The sequence below is a fragment of the Chenopodium album genome, chromosome 14 (genome assembly GCF_948465745.1).
Source record: "Chenopodium album chromosome 14, dcCheAlbu1.1, whole genome shotgun sequence".
Taxonomy (NCBI): domain Eukaryota; kingdom Viridiplantae; phylum Streptophyta; class Magnoliopsida; order Caryophyllales; family Amaranthaceae; genus Chenopodium; species Chenopodium album.
Window position 1 is genome coordinate 38,719,164 of NC_137847.1, and position 14,122 is coordinate 38,733,285.

A 14,122-nucleotide genomic window follows, 5' to 3' on the forward strand; every position below is an offset into this window, starting at 1 on the left:
CTCCATTTAAAAGATAGTTAATAATTTTTTTTTAAAGAAGTTGAAATAATTATTTAGGTAAATATATATACTTCTTCCGTTCCAGAAAACTCGACTCACTTTGCATTTACACGGTCTTCATTGAACATCTTTAACCATTAGTAACTTTGGCTATGTATAAGTAAATTTTTTAAAAAGTTGATATTTGAAAAATTTATCATAAGGGGAATCTAATAGGAAAAATTGAAATTAATAATCCCACATTTGTCCGGTCTTCTCAAAATAATCCCACCTTTGAATATTCCCAAAATAATCCCACCTTTGACATCAATCTTCTATTAACAGGCCATGACCGCTTTTGATGGGTTAGTAACCTATTGGAGAAGGTAACATGCCACGTCTTGATTTTCTATTGGTCAAAATATTGAAAAAAAAAAACTCATTTCCCTCCTAGCCTTGTTCCCTTTCCTCCTTCTATGGCTTCCCAACCACCTTCCCCTCCCTCTTCCATAGAAACACCATACCATTGATGCCCCACAAATTGACAACCACCATCCAACCACCTCGTCTCACGACAATAAGAAACCAACAACACCAAAATCCCCAAAAGCCCCCCATAACATGAGCAAGTTGACCCCAATTAAGAAAAAACAGTTTAATTTTGAAGCTTTTGCCTTCAATTATTTTAAATTATCTCCTCAATAACTAAAAAAATGTATTTAATTGGATGAATTGTATAATTTATTTGATTTTGAGTGATTTGATAGAGTGATGAGTAGAGTTGCAGCAACAACTTAGGGCTGCTTGATTGGTATCCGTGAGGAGGGAGAGTTAATATGTGATGCAGATTGGATGGGTGGGGTTATTGTAGTTGGCGAGACGTGGGTTTTTTTGGGGGGGTAATGGTGTTTAAAGGGTGGGATTATGTGTGGGTTTGAAGGTGGAGTGGTGGGCAGTGGTAGGAAGAAGATAGGTGAATGTTCTAATTCAAGGTGGCGACAGTGGGGATGTTGGTGGTGTCAGTGGTACCGTGGTTGTGGAGAGGAGTGAGAATTAAGAAAAAAGATCACAACAAAATTATTATTTTTTTAAAAAAAAAAAACTTAACCTGTAAAACAGGTTATAGGTCAAAAGGACCATTAAAAGAAGATGGGGGTTAAAGGTGGGATTATTTCTAGAATAATTAAAGGTGAGATTGTTTTCGGAAGACCGAACAAAGGTGGGATTATTCTTTTCCATTTTTCCAATCTAACAAGATCAAACTTGTTAATTTATTTTGTTGTATAAATCATAAAATGTGGTCAAAGTTATTTTATTTTGACCACATGAATAGTAAGTAAGTCGAACTTTCAAGAAAGGAGGTAGTAAAATAATTATGAACTTCAAATAAAAAGGAATATATATTTTTCATAAAGATAATATAAAAGATTTAAAATGCTATTATTATCTAAAACCCTTTACTAAAACATGAGAACTAAGCTACTATAGCTTATGAATAGTACCGAACTTACTGTTGAAAATGAATAGTGTTTCGACATTTTTGCCCTTGCAACCGCTTGGTGCTTTCTTTCTCTCTTCTATTCTCTCTCCATACCACTTTTTCTTTCATCTCTGTCTCTCTCTTCTTATCTCAGATGCCTAGAGAGAGAAAATATTTCTTCCTTCAACAATGATGGCGATGAGCTCAAAACCACCGATCATCCTTTCGATGATGGTTATATGACTTCGATTCTTCTCAGTGTTTCAATTTCTTCGATTTCGGCGATGATCTAGGTTGTTAAGGTACCTTTCTCTTTCTTGTTCTAATTGGTTTGATGTTCATCTCACCTTTTATTTGAAGGTTCGTTTTTTTTGTTCATTTCTGGGCTTTCCTGCAGTTTTTGATTAAATTTGATTTCAAATGACTCTTACTTAGCAACTTGCTACTAAGGTATCTCTTCATTCTCATGCTTTCCTTTATGCAGTTCGTCTTTAATTTGGGAATTTTTCAATTCAATTTGATGAAAAATTCGGGGGTTTCCATTAGTTTCATTCGTTTAAAATTTAGGGTTTCCTCGATTGAATTCTGTTCGTTTTAAAATTGAAGGTTTTCCAATTAATTTAATCAGTTTAAATTTTTGGGGGTGATTTCGGTTTAATCTAGTTAAAAATAGGGATTTTATTTCTATGCATTATAAAGTCAGGGCTTTATTTATTTATTCATTTTTTTATTTTGAATGTTCGATCTTTTTTTAAAAAAAAAAAATCTGGGAAATTTTTCTGTGCTATTTCTTATGTTAGGATATCTGTAATGATTTTCTGATCCGTGTTGTGATTTGTGTGTTGTTGTTGATGTTTGTTTGTGTTTTGTGGAATCGATGGAATTTATATTTGATTGATTCAGTGATGAGAGGTGGGTTGAGGATCAGTTTGAAATTAGCGTTTTTTTGGTGAAGTTTGAAGTATTTTTAGTGGATTGGTAAGTGAATTAGTGAGAGTTTTGAGTGGTTATTTTACACTTGGATGAAGAATTTTTTGGTGCAATAATTTTGGGTAATGCTTAAGTTAGGGTTTATTTTGCACTGTTGTTAAATTCGGTTTCACATTTTGTTTATTTCGTGCTCTTATGAGAGCTTTTTGCCTTTCTCCAACCCTCCACTGAAGCAAAACAACTTTCCTCTCCGTTGAAGTAGCTTGAAAGGTAATTTGTTGATTTCCTGATGTCCCTTTTGACAGCTCAATATCTTCACGGTAATAATTATGTCGACCTGCACGAATGGTGTAATGACTGCCCCACTGTCTCCGACATGGACCCGGTGAAATTGAATTCTCCGACCAGGTATAATTCTCTCACCTTTCTCTCTCTTATTCTACCTGGTTCAATGCTCATCTCTACGATTAGTTTTTTTTTCCTTTTATTTGAATGTTAGACTAATTTGATTTTTGTGTTATTTCTAGATTTTTCTGGGTCTTTTTAAAAAAAAATATATATTGCTTTTGAGTTTAATTCAGCTTGATTAGGTGTTTTTGTGTTTGAAGCTTGATGTTAATGTCATTGGAGGAACTTAGGTATAGAAAGGCATGCATTTTTATTGGCATAAGTGAATAAGTTAGTTTTTGGTAATTAGCTTGATAGAAGTAGAGTATCATATTGCTAAAAGTTTTCTATTTGATTTTCTATAGGATTTTCACTAATTAATAGGAGATTATGCCAGTTTCGAGTCAATGTGATCTTCATGGATTAAAATTGACATATCAATGACATTCAACATCCGATATTTTGTCACACAATTAACATGGTTTGCTGACTTGGGAGGTTTGAAATTATCTCTAATTAATGGATTCTGTTTAGTATCTGCTTGAGATTGATGTGCTATCATTATTATATGTTGGAGGTTGTGGTGAAAGTAAGATAAAGCTCTAAAATGTTCAATGTAATGAATCTTATGCTCGATGTAGTATAGTTGTATATTTCCTATATTATATTTATCGGGATAGGAGGGGAAATAGAGTTTTTTTATTATTGTTATGGGATTCATGACTGTATGCCAATATTAAAGGTTTGCTTCCTATTTTATAATTATGTCGATGATTATGTTGCTCTTTTCATTGTTAAAAGCGAGTGTATTGTACTCATATTTCTTTGCGCATCTTAAACTTATAAGAATTTTGGTTGGTTAAAATTGATGTAGGTTCGAGGATGCTATGATCTTTTCAGCTGGAATATGAAGGGAAGCGGGATCCTTGGAAGCTTGAAGAGCTCAGAATTATGCTCACTAGCTTGTATACTAGAGACTCCATTGTTTTTGCCATATTTTCTATTACATGCTTAACTTCGCCAACTTGGTTGAAGAGGTTCAGATTGCTTATCGCCGTAGAATCAAGAAGCTGAAGAAAGGAGATTTCATCGATGGGAATTCAGCAATCAATGAATCTGATATTGAGGAGGCATTTAAGAGGCTTGTGGGGGAGCTTAGAAGTATCCCTTAAGAATCAAACCATTTGACTAATGTGGTGATTTAAAAGAGGTAATTTGATAAATTTCTTAAATATATATTATGAAGTTAGGTGTTTTTTATCCCATGATAAATTTATTATTAGTGTTTAATTAAATTATTGGGATACAAATTAAAGAAAACCTTCTAGGTTTAGGTTTCTGGTGTTTTGATTCTCATTTGGTTGTGATTTTTTGTTAGTGAGGAATGTTATGCTATAAGTTGTAGTTTTGAATTTCCGATTCTGGGTCGGACCCTGCACTGTATTTATCTGAGATCAATTGTGCGTTCATCTGATATTGGTGCATATTGTGTGTTTGTTCAATGAGGAATGGGCCATTGCTAATTGAGGTGATAGTATTGATGATATATGTTTATGCTTCTTGTTAACAGCTGAACAAAATAATAATTGTATGAGTTTTGAAAGCTCATAGTGCTGATTTATGTTAGTGTGATACTTATCCTGTAATAGCTCTATTAACAAGTATGAAATTTTATGTAAGTTTATGCATTGAGATTAGTGCAAATCAGCTGCTCTAGCTTTAAAAATTGTTATCAGCACTTTCTCGGGTTTCTCATAGCATTGAGTTTAGAATTTAGATGTTCAACATTAAACTTTTGAATACCAAATTTCATTTTTCATGCTTACTGTTTCTTATTTGGGTTTATCTAGCATAATCTTTATCAAATTTCCCATAATTTATTATAGGAGGTTCATCTTACATTACTTAGCTCAATTGAAGTGCATCGCGCAAGGGTGGTTGAGGTAAAGAATATCCGTGTGTTCTAGACTGAGAAACAAACTGTATTAAGGAGAGTAGTCTTCTTGTGTTCCTTAAGGTAGATGCAGTGGCAACTGATTAGAACATGAAAGGCAGTGATGAATTTTCTCAATTGAAACAGCCAGTGGATATCCCTGGAAAAAAGGAGAATTTTAATTTGAACAGACTGCATGACAAGAAAGAGGAAGTTCCCTCATCGCAATATTGCATGTCTCAGAGTAAGTTTTACAATTTCTTACCAAAGGTTTTGAATCAGTTATGACCTGACTCACCTGAGGTAGTTCCCTCATTGCATACAAGTCCTTATTGACAATATCAAAGACCTCACAACTATTATATATACTCAACATGTAGGGCAGGTGTGTTGAAATTATTTCGGTTTGTTCTGTCGTCCTTGTGGAATGTATTTCATCGGTAAGGATAAGGGAGAGATGATGTCCATGATCTATATTGGCCTGCTCAACACCTACGTATGTCCTTTAGTTAGTCCATTGCCTATCAGCTATTTCCATTCTTATTAACTTTATCTAGCCTACAATTTTGTAAATTTGCTTTAAATTTTCACGTGCAGTTGCCTAATCATTGAATTTAGAACCTTTCTATCATGTTGAATGGCTTTGATATATCCCAATCTACCGGAATTATTGCTCAGTGGACACTGGATAGTGTAAGTTAATGAGGTAATTATTGTTGGGTGCAATAGTGGATAGTGGAAAATGATGGGTAAAGTACAAGTATCACATTTTATTGGTTGCTGATTACTCAGGTTATCGTAGGATGATATGATAGTCATCACAGATGGTAGCCGGATTCTTGATTTGGGATATCTTGGAGTTTAGGGAATTAGCATACCTATTAAGAAAACTGATGTTTATGTTGTTGCTGCAGAAATGAACTCGCAAAGAATATGACTCTGAATTTTTCTCGATCTAGATTTGCAAAGGTGAGAAATCTGATTGTGTGATGTGTTTTTATCGTGGTAATTTCATGAGATTCTTTTTGGAAATTTTAAAAGATATTTTCCTAGCCATTATCACATTAATTTATGTGTTTAATTGATGATTGGTAGGCTCGAGATGTACATCTCATCATGGATCGCAATTCTAGATGTTCTAAGGGAGTTGGGTAATAAGCTATATAAATATGTACCTGAAAAATAACATGAAAATTAAGGACCTTTATGGAACATTCATTAGTATTCTCTTGTTGGATGTTTCAGTACTTGAATATTTGGATATTTTAGAATCATATTCTTTAATTAAGTTATCAATTAGGTGTCGAAACTTGGTTTTTTCTGGGACCAAGGTTAGTCTGAGTTACTGGAGAACACATGTGTGTATGCTCTTTATAATAAGGAGGGTGATATATTTTTTAAGGGGGAGGTAGAAATTGGAAATCAGAGACTCCTGGTTTGTGATATGTATTTTAAAAGAGGAAAAGGTAGAAATTGGACATGAGAGCCTCGTGCTTTAATAAATTATCGACTTGTCGTTAATTCTTCATCATAGTATATAGAATGTTAATTTGGCTTTTCCTTTGCTATGTTAACAAACACACTTTGTAATACCCCGTATTTTTATACGTATTTTATTTAAAACAAGTATTTTGAGAAGTATTTAAATAAATTGAAATGTTTTATTTAAAGTATTTTAATTATTCATTTTAATAAGTTTGGAAATATTTTATAAAAAGGAAAGTTTATTTAATTAATTATTTTATTTAAGTTGGGGTTTAATTTAGGAAAGTTTTATTTTAGTAAAGTTTTATTAGGGAAGGGATTAGGAAAGATTAAAAAGGGAAAGTTTAGGAGGAAGGGTTTCTAGAGAAGGGGTATAAATATTCAACACTTGAGGCAAATCAAACTCTGCCAGAGTGGAGAAAACCCAAGGTAAACTTCTCTCCCTTTTTCCTTATTTTTCTTTTTCTTTTCTTTCTTTTTCCCCCTCCCTTTCGGCCTTCACCCTCACCGCTGGCCACCAGCAGCACCAGCTGCCGGCAGCAGGCAGCCACCAGCGCTGGCAGCAGCCGTGGTGGCTGTCGGCTACCCCCTTTTTCGTACAAAAAAAAATTAACTAAATCTTTTTGTTTTAAAAACTAATTTAATCCTAGATCTAATTATTAATTATTAGTTTTGTGATTAGATTATGATGTTTGATTATAAGTAGCATGTAATTTAATTTTCAGATTTTAATTTCAATTAAAAAGCCCCAATTTTGAAACCCTAGATTCATAAATTATTAATTATTGAAGGATTATGATATACAATGGTTTAAACCTTTGATTTAAGTGTTTTAAGGCCTAATTACAGCAAGTTTTCATTAAAATATAATGCTGGAATTTTTGGTAGTGCATTAAAAATCAAGTTTCTTTAAGGAATTTCAATTACCCATTAATTGGGATTAAAGTTTGATGTTTTAAATATAATTTTAACTTATTTTAATTAAATTATGAGAGGTTTTAGAATAGTATATATTGCTGGAAATTTGTGTAGAGAGGATTTTAATACTCTTCTATGATTTTAAATTGTATGAGACTTTGAAGTGAGTGATTTCTATTAGTCGTGGCGATTTTAAGATCGTATACAAGGTAAGTTCGCGTACTTAGCATAATTTTGATGATGTAGTAGCATGCTAAATGTGTTTAATTGATTATAAGTAGTATCATGCTAGATTTGGAATGGAAATTATGATTGAATATCATGTTATTGGTGATTGAATATTGAAGCATGAATTATTTGTGATGGATTAATGGTTGGAAAATTATAGTTTGGAATATTGTATATGAACCACACTTTTATTTATGGCATGATAAAGATCATGTTTAATTAAACTAAAGGTTTAATTTGGCTTAGAATATTAAAAGAGAATTTTATTATGGTTCATATAATTTTTATTGATGCTTTAAGCATGGGATGCTAGAGCTATGTAAGTGTCTATGCACACGAGGAATAAATTGTATGTTGGTGCCTTAGTGCACTTAAGGTGTTTTTAACACCGAGGGATAGGATTTTTGGCGCATTAAGCGTTTAAGGTATCATTAACACCGAGGTAGATTTAAAAAGGGTTCAACATTAAATATTATGTGGTCACTAATTATTCAAGAATTAAATTGGTATGTTTGATTGTTTGAATAATTATTATTGATTGAATGATTATGGTTTGAGAGTCATCATCAAGTTTAATAATATGTAAATAACGTAAAGTGAAAGAGATTACGCACCAAAACTCTTGGAACGTATATACCTTGAGTATGAACATATGGGGGGAGTTATGGGGTTTTATATTTAACCATAACTTTTACTGGAGTACAGGACGCTGTACATTCCTTTTATTATCATTATGCGCAGGAATTCCGCCACTTACGAGTGGTTATTGATGCTGGCACGGTTAACTCCCGTGTCAGTAACCTCATTTATTGGGGGAGGTTAGTTGGGAAACCTGTTCGATGCGTAGTCAACGCTAAACAAATTATGTAGTTGTCTAGTTGAGAAGTTTTGTAGAATGTTGTGTGCTTGAAAAACAGGTGCAACAAGGTAAGTTGTGTGTTGATAGGTAAATGCATGTTAGAGTGTTTAAATACGCGTATGTACTCAGCTTTGTTGATTGTGTGTTTTGTGTGTTTATTGGCCTTGTCTTTACCTTGGCCCTATGATGACCCATTTTTAATGGAGAGTAGTGGAAACAAGTAGAGAGAAGCTTTTCAGGTGATGAAGCATATTCATGATGGGCATAAGTGAAGAGCGAATCATGCTAGTTTCCATAAGTTTATGATGTGTTTAAATGCTTTAATTATTTATGATATTATTATTTGTGTGACTAACGCAAAATTTTGAAGTTAGTTTGGTTTTAATAACGGCCTACAATGGTTCCAAGTTGTAGGTTGATTTTATTTTACTTCGTTTGACTTTGGTTTAACTTTACTTACGTTGGTTGACCTTTCAAGTTGACTTGTTTTGAATGGTTTTGAAATTAGTATTCCGCTGTGTGTCTTTGATAGTTGCCTTAGCCGTTTTCACGGTGGCGGTAATATCTTAGATGTTCCTATGTAAAGTTTTAACAGGGCAAAATAGGTATTTTAAAAGGAAGGAATTTCTAGGGTGTTACACACTTACTGTTAAGGCTCTCATATTTTATTGCCTTTTTTTACATCTTTGGGTAGAAGGAATGCTTATTGGCTTGAAGAGGTAGAAGTCTTTTTTTCACTAAGATTAGACTAGATTTTCTTATAAAAGATTTTACTTTTGTTCATTGCACTAAACTGTTTATGTCTAACTATTATATTATATATGTCTGCTTGTTCAACATTCATTCTATATAAGAAAAAGGCCATATCTTTTGTAACCTTCTTATATCATGTGGTTGGTTACTAGCTAAGATTGAATTTGTAAGAAGCCTTCCATATCTAGTTGTCCAGTAGCATATTGAAGTATTTAGTATTGTTGAGCCTACACCCAATTAAGTTGAAACTCTCAAAACACATGCCCAAGTTGTGTAATTTAGAATCAGCTAATAATGGAATACTACTATATTGACTAATGGAATACATAGGCAAATTAGAAATCCAATAATTCTCTAAATCCAAAACCCTTCTTTCTCTACACACTCAATAGAATTAGCCACTTTACCTGAGTTATTGGATTGGATTGGAAAGCGTGATGGGGGTAAGATTATCTCTATCGTTTCAAATAATTTTAGCATGAAATCATAATTTTAAAGAGTTGATTTCCAAACCTATCCATTTTGAAATAATTTTAGCATGAAATTTCAGGTCCAATAGAATCCACCAAAGGGTATGAATTGACATCTCAAGTCAACTCATGATGGTCTCTACCCCTGTACCTTGAATAAATATATGACCCAGAGAAAACCCCTTAGCAAAAGAAAAAGCCATCAAATGGCTTCTACCTGTCTGCCTTTAACTCGCATTACATGAACATCAGATACTTAATGGTGACAACTATTTCAATTCTGCAAATTCTAAACAAACATGAGTTGGTAGCAATTCTCATAGAAAGTACCTATAATGGACTTATACTTGCTGGACTCACACACCCACAATCAACATAGAAAACATAGAGCAAAAAATGAGTCTTAGATAAGAAATATTGAATACGGGGTTTTGTAGAAGCTATCAAATTTAGGAATCCAATCTCTGACAAAAGATTATTTTATAAAGATAAGTAAGCTCTGACAAAAGATTATATGATATCTAATATCAACTTGAATGAGTAAATCATACCATAAATTAAAAACTGACACCCTAATACCAACTTTTTATGATGAGATGGTGCCATGAGAGAACCAGTAAGAAACATTGCTCAAGTTGTGTGGAGTTGCAACTGCAAATCATCAAAGGTGCTGTAATAATCACAGAACCTAAGCTAATAAAAATCAACACCAACCACATAAGATTGTTTGCCTTATTGTTTTATTAAGAAAGCAAACTTGCTCCCTAATAATGTATGGCCTTTGAAATCAATGCAAAACATACTGAAAAATAAGAAAGTGCTCAAAAAATTAAACTAAAAAGAGCAATTACTACAGTAGATCACTTCTTGATAATCCTTGATTTAATTGAGTCTCTAATAATTGCTTCTTTGTGATTGAAATTTAATTGCATAACATAAAACCATAGGAAATAGCTCGGTAATTTCCAAATATTATTGTATAAGAGGATGTCACATGCTCCAAGTAGAAATAATTGAGTCTCTTCCTTTCTTGTCATGAACCCATATAAATAATTTGAGTATGGAGGGAGCATTATATTGAGTTTTTGGATTTTGAAAGTTATACTTTTGTGATTTGGTGTAATTGTATTACGTATACCTCATAAATTGGGTGACCTTTAAAGGTTTATTTAGTATTTTCACCCATTGTAATTTCAGATTGCTTTCTTGATCATTAAGAGCGTAGATATTTACACTTCTTTGTTATTGATAGTTAGCTACAAATTATATTATCAAGTTGCTTTATATTCTTTCAAACATTGGTTGTTTTTATCTTTCTACCAGCCGGGGTAGCATATATAATCCCGAGTTTTTTTGACACTGCAATAGTAGTTAGTTTCCGATGATTGTTTTTTATGCTAGAACTGGGTGTCTGTTATTTATATTATAGTTTTGGGTGTTATTGGTGATCTCATTCATTTTTTTTGTTCCTTTTGTGCCTGATGTTTACCACAATGAACCCAAACTATAAACTACAACCTCCCTCTTTCCTTAGTTTCTATTTTTAAGCACCTTCAAAGACCAAACAATATATAAGTTATCAAAACAATTTCATCCTCTTAATTTCTTTGATAGTTACTATGTAGCAATTCTTTTTCTATTTTATTTTTTTATATATTATATTCTTCATATTTCCTAACATTTTACTTTGGAAAATAAGCAGACTGCATCTTTTATTTAATCCGGTGTCCCTCTCTACCCATAAATTCATTTTGGAAAATACTTTTGATAGATTTTGCTTGTGTAAAACTATATTTATGCAACCACATGGCTTTTATTACTGCTGGAAACAATGGAATTTCTGTACCAGGGAGATATCAACAGAAGAAAGAAGAAGAAGTTGCCTACTTGAAAAAAGATGATGAATTTATGAAAATTCAGAAGGTTGAGGCTTTACTGGTACTTACGGAGGAAACAAAAGGCTGATAACATCATCAAGGTTGATAATTGGATTCCTTTCTTAACATTTTACTTTGGAAAATAAGCAGACTGCATCTTTCTACATAATCTGCACCATTTGAATCTGTCTCAAAAATGTCAGATAAATCTTCTGAATCTGAGTTCACGCTTTAAATTGTAAATGAATAAAAGCCAATGGAGTCATCTATATGAATAATAAATACATTCTTTTTTTTTTATCCTCGAATTCTTCGTATTTCTTACTAAATAAACCAGTTATTTCATGAGAAATTAGAATAGAACGGTTCACCACTCAAGGGAAAAACGTCCATAAATATATGATGAACATACAAACAACGATAAAACAAGGAACAAAAGATAATAACGATAACTTGGGGAACCGCGCGCAACGCGCGCAGATCCACAACTAGTATGATCAAATATTAACAAAAAAAAAGGTTAAAAAAGAAAAGGGATTTTTGGAGGGAAAAAACAGGATCAGGATGTGACACGTGTCATTCACGATGTCTGTTTTAGTATTAACCTATTGATTGATTGAAAACCCTTGATCCAAACCTCATCCGCTTACTCCTTCCGTGTTTTAATAAGTGTTACATTTACTAAATCCGGCCGTATTTTAATAAGTGTTACACTTCCTTTTTTGGCAAAAAACTATATTTAAATATTACATCTATCTCATCTCATGGCCCCCACCCAAACCCATTACTACTTTTTTTTTTTTTAATATATCTTTCATCTCACATTCATTATTTTTCAATAAACTATTAACCCTACTATCTTTATTTTACAACTTTTTAATACCCAAACTACCCCATTTATCTCTTATATGATTTAAGTCAATTTAATTGTCTAAAATTATGTGCCGGTCAATCTGTAACACTTATTAAAACACGGAGGGAGTATTAAAAGGGTCTCTTTTACCTACATAGGGTCTGTTCACATTTACTAAACTGAACTGAAATGAATATTTTATGAGAGAAGGAAATTAGAAATTGAACTGATTGGAGCTGAACTGAAATTAAGCTGAAGTGAACAAACCCATAGTATGTAAAAAAACTAATTAATATTCATTTTAAAAATTAAAAAGAAATACATCATTTATTCATTAAATTAAAGATACTACAAGAGTTTAAAGTTAGTAGTTTAGGAATACAACTATACATAAAGAATTGTCTCGAATTAACCGCCAAATTTTAATTTACAAAGGTTGAAATTTTTTTGTCTGCCAAATTAGCCGCCAAAAGTTACCAAAATTTATAAATGGTGCCAAGGCAATTTACAAAATTAAAAGTTTTGAATAAAAAAATTCGATTTTTGTTTACTAATTAATTAATAGGCTTACATATCAGGTCCGTGTTAGCGAGTTGTTGTTCAACCCATTAATATAATTAGGTGATATCGGTAGGTTTCGAGTTTCAAATTTCAACCCTAACCTAACCCATTTAATTTCGTGTTGGGTTTGTACTAACCCAATTTTATAACCAGATCAAGAACTTTTAGCCTATATCCACTTATTTTATGCCGGATATCATGTCGTGTCAGCTTTTGACAACCATACTCACATGCCTATGAGGGCTATTAACTCTATACCGTGATTAGTTTTGTGTTAATCAATTTGGGGTAGAATTACCAAATAGTTAGTGGTTGAAAATTTAAATCAAAATCCCACATCATCATTATTATAAATTAAAAAGTAGACTTAATTTTAGGCTTTTTGTAGAATCCAAAATCCAAAAGATAATAAATACCACAAGGAATCAACTGAGGAATCTTCATCATCAATGTAGTATCTAGAAACTCTAAATTTGAAAAAAATTAATTAATTAATTTCTTACCATTATCATAAATTATAATCCAAACAATTTTACAAATCTCCACTCTCAAATAGGGCTGGCAATCCCTGACCCGACCCTATAACCCGAACGAACCCGACCCGAAGTTACTGAGAGAAACCCGAACCCGACCCGATCCGAACCCGAATAACCCGAATTCGACCCGATTTAACCAAAATTTCATATTTCGTAATAATATTAAGTTTTATACTATTTTTTATTATTTCTAAGCATAACCCGAAATCGACCCGAAATCTGACCCGAACCCGACCCACCGACCCGAATTGCCACCCCTACTCTCAAATAAAACCCAACTCAATTTTTTTATTTATACTTTTTCATTTTTGTAATTTTTGTTGTTTGTAGTGGAGTTAATCGGGTTGCGGATCTGTCATGAAAGATACTGTCAAAAGATATCTTTTTCAATCCTTCTTACCGTATATCCCTTGGTCCCAAAAAGCTATTCAATTTCACCCTTTTTTCATCTCAAATTCTCAGAAAAAGTAGAGGAATCAAGGGTATATATAAAAGGGTATTTTTTTAATTTTGTATTTTGGGGTGTTTTTTTTTTTTTAATTTGAGTGATTTGGTTCGAATATATATTGTGGGAGAAAAAGGGGGAGCAAGAATGTTGGAATTGAGAGATTACACTTGCTTCCCACCTTTAATTGTTGTTGTTTATACTACCCTTGCTTGTGTTGATGCGGCTATTGCTGTGATTGCATTTTTTCAGGTAATTTCTGTTCTTAATTTTAATAAATTATAAAAAAGTACTTTGTATTAATTAATTCGTTATTTTGTGCGATTTTTGTTTTTGGGTGCTTGTTGTTTTTGTGAAATGTGGTTGTTTTTTGTTTTAGTTAGGTGATTTGATGGATTTTTGTTTTGATTGTGGGTATTAAAATGAGG

The 14,122-nt window shown here is 32.5% G+C and overlaps 1 protein-coding gene across 9 annotated transcripts in view; it reads left to right on the forward strand.

Annotated features, from left to right (window-relative positions):
* The first annotated feature begins 1,540 nt into the window (after positions 1-1,540).
* The window catches only part of LOC145580225 (tobamovirus multiplication protein 1-like), a 34,893-nt gene continuing 22,311 nt past the window's right edge, over positions 1,541-14,122 (forward strand). For 3 of the 9 annotated variants that reach the window (XM_081637637.1, XM_081637638.1, XM_081637646.1), the window contains exon 1: positions 13,515-13,946. In XM_081637637.1, coding sequence (XP_081493763.1) covers positions 13,842-13,946 — 105 coding nt within the window. In that variant the 5' untranslated portion in view covers positions 13,515-13,841. Of the gene's footprint in view, positions 1,762-2,694; positions 2,798-3,650; positions 3,987-4,662; positions 4,954-5,089; positions 5,206-5,306; positions 5,416-5,623; positions 5,679-7,035; positions 7,322-8,410; positions 11,401-13,514; positions 13,947-14,122 lie in introns of those variants that run through there. The other 6 variants (XM_081637640.1, XM_081637641.1, XM_081637644.1 and 3 more) reach the window with 6 other exon arrangements.